This window comes from Lichenostomus cassidix, chromosome 5, assembly GCF_008360975.1.
Source record: "Lichenostomus cassidix isolate B80296 chromosome 5, HeHo_3.0, whole genome shotgun sequence".
Classification (NCBI taxonomy): Eukaryota; Metazoa; Chordata; class Aves; order Passeriformes; family Meliphagidae; genus Lichenostomus; species Lichenostomus cassidix.
The window spans coordinates 61,538,640-61,554,116 of NC_139486.1; the positions used below are offsets into that span (position 1 = coordinate 61,538,640).

Here is a 15,477-nt window from a genome sequence, read left to right on the forward strand (position 1 = left end):
GTCATCCTCAATCAGTTTTGTGCCACAGGAAAGCATTTACATTTATATCAGACACTACTACTACATGAAAAGAGACCAGGGACAGGGTGAAGTCCCTATGAATGACTGAACAGGAACAAGATTAAAGATTAAAATTCACTGCATTCACCTTGTGATTTCCCTCCAGCATTGCTATGTAGAACATAAAATTTGAGTATCTCACTAAGAAGAAGCAAACTGAAGTCTAACTTCACTTCTTCATCAGCTCTAAAGGAAGACTTTATACAGGAGAGTGGAAAGGGTGAGGTTATACCATACTAAAAAGGAAAGCCAATCAATTAAAATGCCAAATTACATCTCAATTCAATTTACCAGGTTCAATTCAATTTACCAGGTGAAATTGAAATGATGAAAACCACAGCTTTTTCAGCTGATGCCTTTTTAATCTCAACAATCACATTCATTTTTACAGCAACTTTTAGTACGAGCTCTAAAGCCAGATCATTTGAGGAAGTCACAAGCACGTGTTACACTGCAAACTGGCATCAAACCATCTTATCATAAATTAGTAACATCATTCTTTAAAAGACAAATACAGAATCACTAGGAAATAAACACACTGAGTAAACTGAGAATATGAAAGCTTAGATATGCATCCTGTTCATTGTTAGAAATGATTTGTCATTTGAAGTGCATTCCCATCTGTTTTGTGATACGACAAAACACGTTTGAGGTAAAGATTAGGAAACAACACGTTCCATGCAAAGCAGACAATACAGCACAGCCAGCCAGGGAAAGGAAGGCAAAGTAAAGGTGGCTCCATACTTTAATTGGAAGTTAAATGAATTGGATAATTACAAATTGGGCTTTAACCACATGAATCCACAGTTGTGCTCGCAGCACACAAAATTCAGAGAATTTATGCTGATGCATCTGTGAGGTCAACACTAGGAACTATTTGGAGGTTCAGCCCTACTGGGAATACTCTGCTTTCCTCTGAGTTGTCCAAGGATTATTTACTTATGTCATAGATTTCATTAACTCACAGTTCTGCAGCACCTGCTAGATTTACATTCTTCCTTTTAACATTTCAAAATTACATACCTAACGTCTTGCCAGAAAAAATTAGTGGGGAAAAAAGGAGAAGAAAAAGATAATGACCCTTTTAAAGTGGGATTAATAAAATGGATTATACTTCTGATTTCAATTATACTTTGACTTCTTGCACTGTCAATTTATCAGCATTTTACACACCTTTGTGTATTTTCTAGATTCAACACATTATTTTTATCATGATATGTACTTTTTCAAGGCTGTAAAAATAAATGCCGAATTTTAAACACAGGTTTTAAACTTCTGTTTACAGCTGTCAGTTAAGGGGTTCAAAGAATAAGATTCATTCCAGGTAGGAATTTAACCCCTTCTCTGATACTGTCATCTAGAAACCCAATATATTTAGGTTCCTAAGTCTCTGATAAAGAAAAAAAAACCACAATGAAATTACTATTTTCACAAGAAAAATGGAAGGATAAAAACTAGAACTTTAGAATGATTTTAGCACACTCAGACAAGTGTTAAAACACTTCCAGGTAAATTGAGCATTGTTTTAACAACAATTAGTAAGTAAATACATTTTCTAATGTTTTGCAGCAGCTTAGGAAGTTTTTCATTTGCAAATATCTAACATAAAAACCTGAAAAACTTCCCAGAACACCTTTTTTCCAGATTCACACTGCATATAAACTAACTGGGATGTGTTAGTTTCCTTGTGTCACTATTCAGGCTACATGTATTTACATATTGCTTAAAGTTTTGGTACCTAATATTAATGCAAGCAAAGTTCAGCAATTTATGGGATGGAATGTGATTTTTTTTAAACACTACTGAATCTCAGGCAGTGCTAAGAATGAATTTGATTCTTACTTAGTCACAACCACTTGTGGCAAGCCAAGAAATTTGTCTCTAGATAAAGTTACAACACGAATATGGAGTCAGCTGTTACTACAGTGAGAAATGAAGATGATTTCATTAATATAAAAGAAGAAACAGGTATTGCAAGGCAGGAGAAACTCAACACCCAGCACTTGTTACACGTACTGCTAAAAACCACAAGCCATCAATGGCAGACCTTACAAGGTACTGTTGGCAATTTTCTCCAGAAGAAGCAACACTAGGAGAAATCAGCAACAGTACACTGCAAGCTGCCATTGCTGCAGGAACCTGCATGCACAAAACTGATGGGAAACTGTTCTCCCTGGCTGCCCAAATCGCAGTGGAGGGTAGGAGTGGAGGGGGAAGGGACGCTCAGGGCTCACCAGGTGGAACGGCAGGAAAAAAAGAAACAGAAAGGTCATGCTATTCCCAAGGGGAAAAAAAAAAGCAAAATTAAACCTGGACTGAGGCAAAGGAAATTGTACAAGTGTTATTAATACTGCATGTAGCTCTGTGGTCAGCAGAGATGAGCTAACAGGTAGATTTAATGAAGGGGTATTATTTCCTTTCAATCCCAAAGCACAAATCCCTCAAAAGTAAGAGATGTGCTCCTTAAAACATTTCTGTGCTTACACACTGAACTTCCAAATTGATCATGGAAATGAAAAAGAATTCAACTGCAGATTGAAAAGAGAAGGCTCAAATTAACTAATTGGATTAATTATGATGGTAGGTCCTGGGCATTAAAATTTGCCATTATTCCCCACACAGTTCACTAAGGGGACAAAAATTTTAATTTAGTCCAGATGGCATGGAAAGAACAGTAAAAATTATCAGAAATGTGACCAGACTTTTATAAGTTTTAATAGAAGCCACTTCAGTTTCTCATCAGCTGATTAATTAATAACTTAGCAAGCTATAAAACCTAACATTACTTGAAATGCTGTTTTCTGTACGTAATTTGATATTTTAACCACCTCCAAGCAATTGCCAGTTAGCGTTATTCAGCTGGCATATACAAGTGACACCTACTAGCAGATTACTAAATATTCTAAATAGAATTAAACAGAAATTTCCTAAGGAGAAACTCCATGTTAGGCTCATTTTGCTTAAGCACCACCTTCATTCATCTAATTCAAACCACCACTACAGTCCCCAACACCTTCACCAGTTGCTCCAGGCAGGCAGCTTTAATATTTCAATGGGGAACTACTTGTCATTGATAAAATGTGGGGTTTTGTCATTTTTACCATTTACCATATGCAGCCAATAAGCTTTTCAACAGAGAAGCAACTCAAATGGCAAACAGAACAGCACATCTACTCATAAAAATGATATAAAAAACAATGAAAGTATGAGAAACAAACTGAAGGAAATAGGAAAAAGCAGAAATTGCAAATTTCAGCAATTTCACTAACTATACATATTTTAGGACTACAGAAATGAGCCATGGTGGTGTGCTGTCAATTCGGTCTGAAGCACAGCAGACACACACAGGTATCTATAAAAACAGGATTACTGTATTGGAAGTAAAACAATTCACCTTCTCTCTCCTCCTCAATCTGAGCCATTCTCAAGGCCATGGCAGATTTCTCTTCTCTCACTTGATCACGGGACTCCTCTGACTCTGGGACATTTTCCTGCCATTCCAAGAGCTGACTCTGCAATTCATCCACACTACCTGATTCACTGGCCTAACAAGAGAAATTGTGCATTAAAATATATTTACCAAACCCTTCTGCAAATGTAAATACATTGTAAGTCAGCCACCATAATTCATAATTCATTGTAAGTAAACCATCATAATTCAGCACTCTGCATAAATAAAACTCTATGAAATAGACAATTGTAGATTGTAGATATTGTAGATTATGTGAAAAACAAGCCCCACAGCTTCATAAAATATTAGAAGTATTTTGTCTACAAAGTAACAGCCACAGTTTGATGACTCACGTTAAACATAATTAAATAAATAGCAAACTGCTTGGAAAAATGTAATTTAAAGGAAATAGAAACCAATCTTTTTAAGTCATTCAAAACCTGTCATCTTGTTCTCCAATTGAACAAGACTGACACCGACAATTCCATCTATCAATAAATTAATTCTCAGCTCCAAAATCCAGCTGACACACTTTTCAAAGTCTAATTAGCACCATTAATCAATAACTCATGCAGATCAATTTTCAGGACAACCTGTGAAGCTGCTCTCTTTGTAACTTGGTCAAGATCAGCCTGCAGCTTCTTCTGCTGCTCTTCATAGAGCTCCAGCTTTTTCACCAGATCTTCTGCAAAAACATAATAAATTTGGTTCATGAGGACACAAATAATTTACTTTATTTTTGTTTCTTTACTTTAGATCATCTGCAGAAGATTTTCTTTTACCATTTTGAGTTCTGATTTCATGCAATGACTGCAGTTTTGACTGTAGTTCTTCATTTTCAACTTCTAATTCTGAGACACGATTGTTTAAGGCAGATACATCACTGTTCTTTGAGGAAAACTGAAAGAAAAAGGTTATGGGGGTTTCAAACACAAAAAAAAATCACAGCAGTCAGTGCAACCTTTTTTTCTTTAGTAGTATCTAGGACAGCTGTTTTTCTAATATTTAAAGTGCAATACAGTAGCTCATCTCTAACAAATTTACTCCTGAAAGCTGGTAACACCAGTTTGTAGTATTTTTTTGTTTAAATTTAATTTTGTATCAACATTTTATGTCCATTCCATTTTTATACATTAATTCATACATAAACTTTGAGTACACTGTTTTAATATTCTCTTTTCCCCATAGTTTACTTCTTCCCAATCAAATCTCCAAGCACAGTAGTTGGAGAAAGACACAGAGTATTAAACATAAAGGTAAACATACATTTTTCAGTTCATCTTCCAGCTGCTTGATTCTTGATTTAGACCAAGCCTTCATTTTCAAAAACTTGGCTTCAGACTTGCTGGCCTCTTCTGTTTTCAATTTCACTTGCACTAAGAAACAAGAAGTAGAAATTATTTTAAACTATAGAGATTATTAATACAAACCTTTTCTTTCATTCCTTTAGCAATTGGAAACTTACACAAGACAACAGCATTTACAGAAAAACATAAGAATTAGAAATGTAGTGAGAAATACACAGCTCATGTGATTATCTTGGTGATCCTCTAAGCCTCATTATTGAAGCACTGATCACTTTAATTAGTGGTGCAAAAATATTCCATCAAATTTCATGTAGTTCTAATTGCAAAAGGTATGAAATTGACCCAGAACACATAAAAGTCTGGGACAAAGAAACCTTTAATATTGTCAGTGACAACTTTATATATGTTACCTTCCAAATCTTCCAGCTTCTCTTTGGTTATAGATTCTAGATCTTTGACTTCTTTGGGGTTACTCTGTTCACCACCACTCAGTTCTGCCACTTGCTTCTGAAGCTGAATCAGGGCCTGATCTTTCTCTTGCAGCTCAGTTTCATGTTTCTCTTGAATTTCATGCAGTTCAGCATTATATTTCTCCTTAACTTTTGTCATTTCAAGCTCATGTTTCTCCATCATGTCTTTTAATTGGGCTCTCATTACATGTTTCTCAGCATCCAGTTTAGACTGGAGGTTTTCTTTTTCAGACAGAAGACGTTTCAGGTTTTCATTAATCTCCTGTTTTAAAAAAACCAAACAATGCAACACAAAAAACACTTATAATTTTAATGCAAAGCACTTTTCCTAACAACTGTCAAACATTATACTTGTCTTCCTACTTATGGCATTCCTTACTTTCAATTGCTGGTCCTTGGCATCCAGTTCTTTTTGCAAGACATCAATCACCTGTGTCCGCCCCAGCATGACCTCTTCCTTCTCATGGAGCTTCTGTTTCAAGGCCTTTAGTAGCTACCAAAAATAAAAAGTTAAATAATCAAGCAATCCATAAAAGGTTTATTTTTATTCTCCCACCCAGACATTTGAACTGTGTCACAGAATTTAGTAATTACATGATTCCTAATTCAAGCTGCTGAGTTTCCAGAGCAACATACCTGTTCTAGGTCAGCACTTGCATCAGATTTAGCAGCTAATCTAAAAAGCTCCTGCTCATGTTTTTCTCTTTGTGCTTCCAGCTCCTTTTCCTTTTCCTGGATAATATTTTGAAACACACGTACCTAAAACCACAAAGAAAATAAATATGACCAGGCCATAAACTATAATAAAACTACACTGAATTGTTTAGCTAAAGGTACAGCCATTTAAAGAATTCCAAATCAAGCCTGAATTTTGTTTCCAGTGACAGTGAATGCACTAATTAGTCAGTTACATTCATTCCTAGCAAGTTTCTATCAATGAGGCTCAAATGGCAGTCTCCTCCTCAAACACCTGTATTCTACTTCCAACATGGTTTGTAGCTTCCTCACCATTTTCAGAACTGGATATAACTTTTGGAATCCTGTTTTACTTACATTTTCCATATACGTAGCTTCTTTTCCTTGGAAACGTTCTCTTTCCTTGTTTTGAATATTTTTAAGACTCTCAATCTGTTCCTGGAACAAGCTGCATTTTTCTTCACTGTCTCCCACCTTCTTGGTAAGGTTCTGCACCAAAATCTCCATGCTTTGCAGTGATGACTCTTTAGCTGCCAACTGGTTCTTTTCAATGCAAGACAGAAGACAATTAGCAGAAAAATGATACAGCAATCATGAAGCCTTTCCCTGCTAATGACAAAATAAGTAAATATATATAAATTAAGTCAGTAAAGAATTTTTATTCACGTGAATTAACTGTGTTTCAGAGAGGGACTGACCACATAACACATCACAATTCGTTGGTTCCTTGAAATCCAGAGAGATTTCATAATTGAGCTGCTAATATACCTTCAGTTCTTCATTGGGCAGGAATATTTCATTGGCAGCACCACTGGATTCACAGGCCACCTGCAAATCCCTGATGTAAGCATCCCTTTCAGCCAACTTCTTCTCCTTCTCTGCCAGCATGGCATCCATGTCAGCCCCACGGCTGCGCTGAGCCTCCAGCTCAGCATCCTGAAGGTGAGAAGACAGAACTGTTTGTGAGCTGTGCTTCCATTTCCAGCACAGAACAATGGTGTGCATCATTTCCTTACTGCCTGCATTAGAGCACTCCAAAAATTACAATCACATGTATAACTGCTTCAGTTTGAAGTGTAATCTTTATTGACTGAACCTTTCTCTCTGAAATTCTGCAGCATTCCCATTCCTGCCACCTTCCCCAGGGAAGTTATGTCCACAAAATACCACTTCACAACATGAAATCAGCCCTTGCCTATATTTATTCCTGTTATGACTTATTTTTTCAATGGGAAAAATTGAAGAAAATAAGTATTAAATACAACATTGACCCACTGATTTGATCTTTGTGTATCCTATTTCATTCATCCAGGATTCACTGCTCCCTGAATGCACAATGACAGAATTCCCACTGCCCTTGCTGAGGTTGAAACACATCAACTCCTCAACAGAAAACTCTCAGAACAGCTGTTCAACAGCCTAGAATTAAATATATACTTAAATAAATATATTCAAACATAATCCTGCACCACAAAGGTGAAAATCCACATCATGTAAACCACCACCTTTTTCTGTAACTCTTCATTTTTTTGTGTGATCTGGGATTCCAGCTCTTCAATTCTCCTTCTCAGCACTAATATCTTCCCTCGATTTGCTGCAGCATTTTCCTGGTCTCCATCTTTTGATGCCTGCAAAAACAGGGAAGTTTGCATTCTATTAATGGGTAACTCCTGGGTTTTGTACCTCTACTTAGTCAGATAACACCAGTGAAAAAAGCAGAATTTACTCATAGATGATGTTTCAGTTCTCTCATCTATTTCATATTGCATGTAGAAGCTGGCACGGAATTTGTATTACTCTTATAAAAGTATTTGTATTTAAATTATTAATGATAATTACTGCTAAAAAGTGGACTGGAATGTGCAGCAAGCAGATTCACTTCCTCTGGCAATTGAAACTCATAAACTGGCAAATGTAGTCCATATATTTCAGAGGGAAAACAGGATTATTGTGGGGGGGGAAAAAGTAAATTAAACCATTCTTAAGTATGTTTTTAATCAGAATTTCCACAGGTTGGAAATTGCTGTCTGATAGAAATTATCTGCCATTACAAGAAATCAAGTGCAATTGCTAAGTATATTTTTTATTAGCAAAAAAGATCAGAAACATAAATAATTGCTGCACTTTTTTGAGGACAACTGGGAACTTCAACAAACTGATTGTTACTGTTCCCTTTTAGAACAGCTTTAAAATACAAATTCCCCAGAAAAACTTAAGCTTCACTAAAGTTATTCCAGAAGCTGTATAGAGTGCAAATATGCTTTATTATTATTTCTTCAATATGCTTTGAAGAAATGAAAGTCCACTTACTACAAACAGATCTGAGAATCTCTTGTTTACAGTAAAACATCTGCCACTTTCCAACACTTAATCTACATTCTGCTAATAAAGACAGTTTTACATTTCCTAAGGAACAAGACAGGTGTTTTTTTTTCATTTCTTCTCCAAACCTTGTCTGCCTGATTCACATGTGTCAAAATTTTGAGCTGCTAATGGGATGAAGGAGTGAAAACTTTTTTACTAAAACAATTTGAAAGGAATGTGCAATTTTCTGGATTTCTACTGAAAAATAAAAGAATTAAATAGAAACAGATGAACTGACAGCACCCACACAATCTACCCCAATCCTAACCTGACTCAGCTCCAAATTTTAATTTCCACATTGAGTCCAGCATGGAAAACTGCCTACAGCACCCCAGAAATTGTATCTGTTTTAAAACGTGAGGACACCTTACCTTTTTTGGTTCTGCTTTGGCCTCTAAGCCTCCTGCCACTGGTAGCTGCTTCTTAAGTTCTTCCAACTGCGAGGTTAGTGACGCAACCTTGGCTTTGTTCTGCAGCTTCAGCTTGGAAAGTTTGGCATCAGCAGATTCCTTCTCCTCCTACAAACATCAAAGTCATGAAGGACTAAATTAGCTACATGGACAACTGCCTGCTTCAATTCTTCCATTAAAAAAAAAAAAAAAGAGAGAGAGAGGGAGGATTCTGAAGTGATTAACAAAATATCTCTTCCCTAAAGAGACATTATAACATTTCATTTTCATTATTTAAATTTTCTCTTCATTATTTAAACTTTCTGCACATGGTGATTATTATTGTATAGAAACCAAAGCCTTATGATATAAATTTTTGTCTTTTTCATAGCAACGTAAATTCTGGGTTTGATTTTTTAATGAGAAAAATTAATTACTTTATATTTAAAAATACAAAAAGAGACACCTTCATAACAGTATAAAAGCTTATTTCATTTTGTTTAAAGAGAACTTGATTTAGAGTTTTAAAACATTCCGTATTTTAACACTCAGCTGTTCACATCCACCGATAAAAAGTGTAAAAAGAAGTCTCCTGCAGGAAGAGATCAACCTTATGATTTTTTAAAAATCAAAAGAGCAAAGAAAAACAGGCCCCAAAAAAGCCTTCAGGATACTAGATATAAATTCTTTCTAGCTCAATCCTGGAACACAGCACATGCTGAAGAAAAAGCAGCAATGTCCAGGACCCAGAATAGCTCCTTGTGACCATCCCAGACCTACTGTAACAGACTGGAAGCCTGTAAAACATTACAAAAAGGACTGAAAAGGGTTTTCAACAATGCTTCTGCCATGAACACGTGCACAGTACCTTTAACTGAAGATCTTTCCTCTGGAGCTCAGCATCCTTCTCCCTGACAAGCTCCTTTAGCTGTGCCAGCAGCTGCTCAGTGCTTGTCAGCTGCTCCGTCAGATCCGTCACCGCCGCGCTTCCCACCTCCCGGGAGCCTGCAGCCTGGGGATATTAACTGTGCTTTCAAAGCCAAACAGGGCACACAGCACTGCTCCTCAAATGCCTGACCTTGGTGTCTCTCTTAATTCAAAGCCAGCAAATGCAATAGTAAAACTTCCATGTATTGTACCAGGCCTTTTTGACCAAGTCACGTGGAATTCTAAACCTTATGAACTGCTTTAGGAATACTGGTTTGAAATACGGCAAACCCATCCAAGCATTCTAGGTATCAAAACCTACATTTCTTCCTCCACTGGATGTGTGCTGTGACAGCCAGCAGTGCTGGCTAAATAAATAAAATAAATAGCCATAAGTAAAATAAATACCCATCAAATATTGATATTGAACCTACTCTACCCAAAGATACACTGGGGAGGGAGCTTATGTAACTCCTACAGATGTTTCCTTAAGGCGAGATAAGCAGAGTGAGGATGAGCACAGCAGCTGTGTCAGGCATGGGAGATTAAATATCAAGGAGATAAGAAACAAGGACAAAACCTGACTTCAGAGCCATAAAACTGCCATGGTAAAACTAGTCAAACAACTGCTTTATAAAAGAGCAAATATATATGGTTAGTGCATCAAAAATGAAAGATTCGCTGTGTCAGAAATTCTCAAGAGGATATTAATTGTAATTCAGTACTTACTACTGTTTTGGAAGGAGAATCATCTCCACTACCCCATTTCCACATAGTTCCACGATGGCTACAAAAACATAAACGAAATAATACCACAGTAAGTATCAGGGACTCAAATAACTGTAATTAATTCATACTTCTCTCTATGTATTTCATCGTGAAATGCTTGAAACTGATTTGTTCAGTGCTGACAGCACCTCTGATTTCCACCACATCACCAGTTGTTGAGAAATAGCATTTCTCATTATGTACAAAATATGCATAACATGCCTTTTCTAAAAACTGCCAGCCAGTGAAATGCCAGAACTACCAAAAATAATCGAGAGAAGTCTTTAAAGAGTAAATGCCATGAGTATAATTCAGCACAGCTGCTTCTCCAGCATATAAATAGAAGACAAAAACCCCATATAGTTTGCTAATATTTAACCTGACCTCAAACACTGCGTGTCACCACAGGAAAACAGGAATTACACTGATGCAGATTTCTAGAAAATCCCACACTAATGCTAAAACTATTAAATAACATCAAACTGCTTTAATTGCTGTGACTGCTGCATGTCTGAAAAGTAAAACCAGAACTGCACCTGCTCAGTAATTTTCACTCTCAACTAGCAACACCCAGAGGAAAATCATTTGTCCTTTCCATTCTGCATTACTGATTTCTGAACTATGCATTCACAGACCAGTGCTGAATTTGGAAAGCAGTTTATAGCAAGCATTAGCACATAGCTTATCTTTAAAAGAATGCAGCCTGATAGCAGAGGCTAGTTTTGAAGCTGTTGATTACCTCAAAGCTAAACCTAGGAATCACAGACTGCAACCTATGGCCCACATCACCTCTAAGGCCAAACTGGATCCTCCTAAGGATTTTTCCTAACATTAAAATCATGCAAAACAAGCCATGGGTGTGGAGATAGGAATTACAGAACCTGTAGGTAAAACCCTCCTCTCATAACTACTCCAGAGCTGTAACATCAAACCTGTTCCCAGTGAAAAGCTCACTTCCAGACACATTAAAGGGATACCCAGGTACAAAGAGGACAGAATGACTCACTAGATGTAACACGGTGGTGCATTTGTATCCCACTTATGAATATTTCAGCTCATTTCCAGCTCTGACTGATGGAATCATTTTGCTTGTCTCACCTGCCAGCATTCCTCCCTGAATACCTGAACTGCTCCTTCCTGGTGTATTTTTATTTATATCATTGACACTGAACACTGACAAGTTTTCCAAACCAAGCTGGGAAACAAAACTGGTCAGGCTTTTCCTGCCCAGCATGAAATCAACCACGGATGGTTTTTGCTTTTTTCCTGGGATACAGCCAGCAAGCTAAAGCTGCAATCTTTAATTAAAGCTGCAATCCCCCAACTCTTTATCTTCCTCAAATCCCACAAGACACTACAGATGCTGCTTAATTTCATAAAACAACTTTCTCCTGATGCTCAAAGTACTGAGCACTGAGAGTGAGGTTTCAGCTCTTATCCCAACAGGATGTTACCAAAAAGAAAAGCCCCAGTGGCAGCTTTGCCTTCCTAACTCACCCACCACCAGCTGCAGCCAAATCCAGCTGAAAGAAACTAATCATGTATTATTCATCTGGGCACTTTCCAGCCTCCTCAGCCCCCTGAGTCAGAGGCCACAGGGCCCAGCACAAGGGACACATGACAGATTTGGGCAGCAGCTCATTCCTGCTCTCACTAATGAGGAAGGTGATGGCAGTCCCCTCCCTCCTCTGCCACAAGATTACAGCAGCAGAACAAACTATAAAAACCCAGCTAAGCCTTTGATTATTTTAAACCCATTTCCTGAAACAATTCAGTGCTGGAAAGGCACCCACTGAAAGAAAACCATTTCTATTTAATTATTTTCTCCTTGTACCTGCATACTTTTGTTTGTACCCACCAAGATGTTGGTTCTTCTGCTGCACAAACTAAATTTGTTTTCAAAAGATCTCTGACATACATGAACGAAAAGCTCCTGGACAAAATCTTGGCCAAACTCAGCTCGAACAAACAACACACAGCACAAACTGAAGCAGTATTAACCAAACCACACACTCTGTAAAAATATGATACATTTATACAGCTATTACTCGGACCTGTTACAAACAGGATCTCTTAGTCACACTGACCACACTTAAATATTAATTTATTGCTTATTTTCCATAATAAATATATTTATTTGGAAATCTAGAGAGAGAGAGAGATAAAAAATAACATGGAAGGGAAGCACTATTTTCTAAGAGCAGAGGAACAGCAGAGCAGGTGCATGAGGGGCACAGAACTGGAACGAGCCATTTCCCTGCTCTCCCTCACTCCAACCCCTCCCGCCGGCTCCGTCACTGCCTGGCGATGGAGCGCACAGCCCCCCCACCTCCCGCCTGCCCCTCAGCGCCTCCGCGGGGCGGGCTCGCAGGGGCCGAGGCCGGGCCTGCCGGCGGACGGAAGGGGTTGTGCCGTGGCTGGGATGTCCGCACGCACTCACCTGCGGGGCGGCGGAGGGGCGGCCGCGGCCCCCGAGCCCGCCGAGACCCTCAGCCCCGACGCGGCCCCGTCGCCGCCGCCTCTGCGGCCCCGCAGCCTGGCCGCGCCCCGCCGGGAGCGGCTCCGCCCGCGCCGCAGCGCCCCCTGGCGGGCGGGAGGACCGCCCGCCTCCCTCACGGGTCGATCACCTGGCGGCCTGTTGATCTTCTGTAATTCCGAAACTTTTCCCCGTTTTTCTGTGGAGAAGCAGGGACTCACAAGCCAGACATATGTCTCCCTACACATTACCACGTATTTATTGTCTGCTCACCTGCGCCAGTGCCTCACCACAATCCTCACAGCGGAGAATTTCTTCCTAATACCTACTCTAAACTCATCCTTCTTCTATTTAAAGCCATTACCCCAAAGCAAAGTCCTACTTTCCAGGTTATACTCTCCTTTAGTTTGTTATACTTACATATGAGCAATGCCAAAGTCTCCAGTAAAATTCCACCTCTTTGCTACATTGCAGCGTATAATGTCAATTGAGATATATGTGTGTATGTGTGTGTATATATATATATATATATACAGTTAAAACACTCTCATACTAGAAAGACTGGCTCCTGTACTGTTAGGAAAGGGAATTTTCATAACAATAGTTGTATTGATATCTCTTTCAGGGAGAGGAATGGATTAAAAATCCTTTTTCTAAGAAGAAAAAAGAAAAGTACCTCCAGCTTGCTCTAGGGTAAAACACGCAAGTGCGAAAGGAAGCTGTGCCTTGGATCTGACAGTGCCTTGGATCTGACAGCAACAGCTTTTTTGTTTTGCATCCTGTAATCTTTTAGGTGTTCATTCAATCTGTGTTCAAACTGCAGCTTTTGGGAGATACCTGGCACTGGATTCTGGGCTACAGCCACACCATTCCCCAGACAAACACCACTTCACCCCAGAGAACAGAGAATAAACTTCAATTTACAGGAACCCACAGCATTACCATGACTGGGAGCAGGAAGGAAGAAACCCATCAGACTTTAAAAGCAATTAGATTTCAAGATGTGGCTGTCACTTTAATCACTTTAATCTTTTCCTGGTGCAGCACTCTTATCATCGTTCATTTCCGAAGCGAGTTGAGATGACTCTGAGCTGTGCATGTTCTCACCCAAGCCCCGACCACTTAGTGACATGACAGCTGATGATGATGGATGCCTGAAGTTCCCTGGAAAACTTTAGCATCTCTGGAAATAGGAGTCTGAGCGTGGAATGAACTCCAGCACTGCGGGCTTGAGTGTGGCGCAGAGCACTCCTTGGAGAATCCTCTGGAGAATAAGGCTTCTGTGGTTTGCAGCAGTCTCCAAAACAAATTACAGACCTAATTTGACCACAACATCCATCTACTCAACCTGTAACCTCAGTGATTTTATCCCCATCCTGCAGTGTCTCCATAGCTTTTCTCCAAAGCTGCCCCACAGCAGCATCTCTGAATGCCTGTGAGAGAGGAGAAAATGGGAATGCATGTGTTCCACTCTCATCCTCACCCACCCAAATGGTGTAAGGGGCTGGTTTAAATTGTGTCAAGCATCAAACCAACCCTCTGCAGTGAGGAATGGTGAAGCTGTCATTCCTAAACAGTGCCAGTGTGCCAAGAATAACTCAGCTGGACTCACAAGGTGCCAGGGTATGGATTCAGAAGCATCCAAACCAATGCAAGACTCCTTATCCCTTAAATAGAACCAACGCTGGATCACATGCAGAGGTTTCATTATTCAGGAGGGAAACTTTGCTCTAAACCCTTTTTTTTTTTTTTAATTCTTTCCACTTAGGAGAAAGAAACCAAAAGCATTTTTAATTCGCCTGTTTCCTAGGCTCCAGAACAGTTTTTCCTATGTGATAAGTTGTCATACCCATTAAAATAATATCACCTGGAGGTCTTCATTTTGTCCCAACTCATAAATTATTCTTGGAAAGACGGGAGTGGAGATGACAATGTACTACTTTTGGGGATCTCATAGCCAATCTGTCCCTCCCTTGTCCTTCTCTAAAATGCAGAATGGAGTCAGCGCTGTCCTGTTAGTGCAATACTCACATTGCATTGAGTCAGAACGTGCAGTGTGCTCATCTCTGCCTCAACAAACATGGGGATCTCACAGACAACACTGTCTTGGACGTTTAGGCACAGCCAAACTCCCCTGCTGTAATGCCAGCTTAGGACTGGCTGTATTTACCTGTAAGATCCAGGCTCTTGGAGACACACAGAGGCTCAGACACATTAAACTCTCTTCCAGCTGGAGGGACGCCGCTGTTGTTAAATGCATTTAATATTTATATAACAGCAGTTTCCAGATGCCCCAGTTAGTGCAACAGTGAGTTACTTAATGTTCAGCTCTCTGCTGGGACTATTCTATTATCTTAGCAACTCATTTTTACAAAATAAAGCTGCTCACTAGTCAGCCTCCTCATTCCTCTGCACCAAAAAGCAGTAGGAGGAAATTGCTTGCTCTGCCTGTATGCTTTTCCCTGTGCATCTGCTTCTTTTCACAATTTCCTGGATCCTGACATAACAGTGAGACATCCCACCTCATCTTTGATGAGGGATGGTAAAATTAGAGAAGGATTTCACACAG

At 39.2% G+C, this 15,477-nt stretch overlaps 1 protein-coding gene across 6 annotated transcripts in view; it reads right to left on the bottom strand.

Annotated features, from left to right (window-relative positions):
- LOC146436940 (uncharacterized) overlaps positions 1-12,993 on the bottom strand; it is a 34,436-nt gene extending 21,443 nt beyond the window's left edge. For all 6 annotated transcript variants that reach the window (XM_085063362.1, XM_085063359.1, XM_085063357.1 and 3 more), the window contains exons 1-14: positions 12,873-12,993; positions 10,394-10,451; positions 9,606-9,749; positions 8,720-8,866; positions 7,490-7,612; positions 6,753-6,920; positions 6,342-6,527; positions 5,925-6,047; positions 5,668-5,781; positions 5,229-5,550; positions 4,778-4,887; positions 4,294-4,411; positions 4,105-4,196; positions 3,455-3,605 (exon numbers count right to left, since the gene is read on the bottom strand). In XM_085063362.1, coding sequence (XP_084919488.1) covers positions 3,455-3,605; positions 4,105-4,196; positions 4,294-4,411; positions 4,778-4,887; positions 5,229-5,550; positions 5,668-5,781; positions 5,925-6,047; positions 6,342-6,527; positions 6,753-6,920; positions 7,490-7,612; positions 8,720-8,866; positions 9,606-9,749; positions 10,394-10,438 — 1,843 coding nt within the window. In that variant the 5' untranslated portion in view covers positions 10,439-10,451; positions 12,873-12,993. The remainder of the gene's footprint in view (positions 1-3,454; positions 3,606-4,104; positions 4,197-4,293; positions 4,412-4,777; positions 4,888-5,228; positions 5,551-5,667; positions 5,782-5,924; positions 6,048-6,341; positions 6,528-6,752; positions 6,921-7,489; positions 7,613-8,719; positions 8,867-9,605; positions 9,750-10,393; positions 10,452-12,872) is intronic.
- Between the last annotated feature and the right edge of the window lie 2,484 nt (positions 12,994-15,477).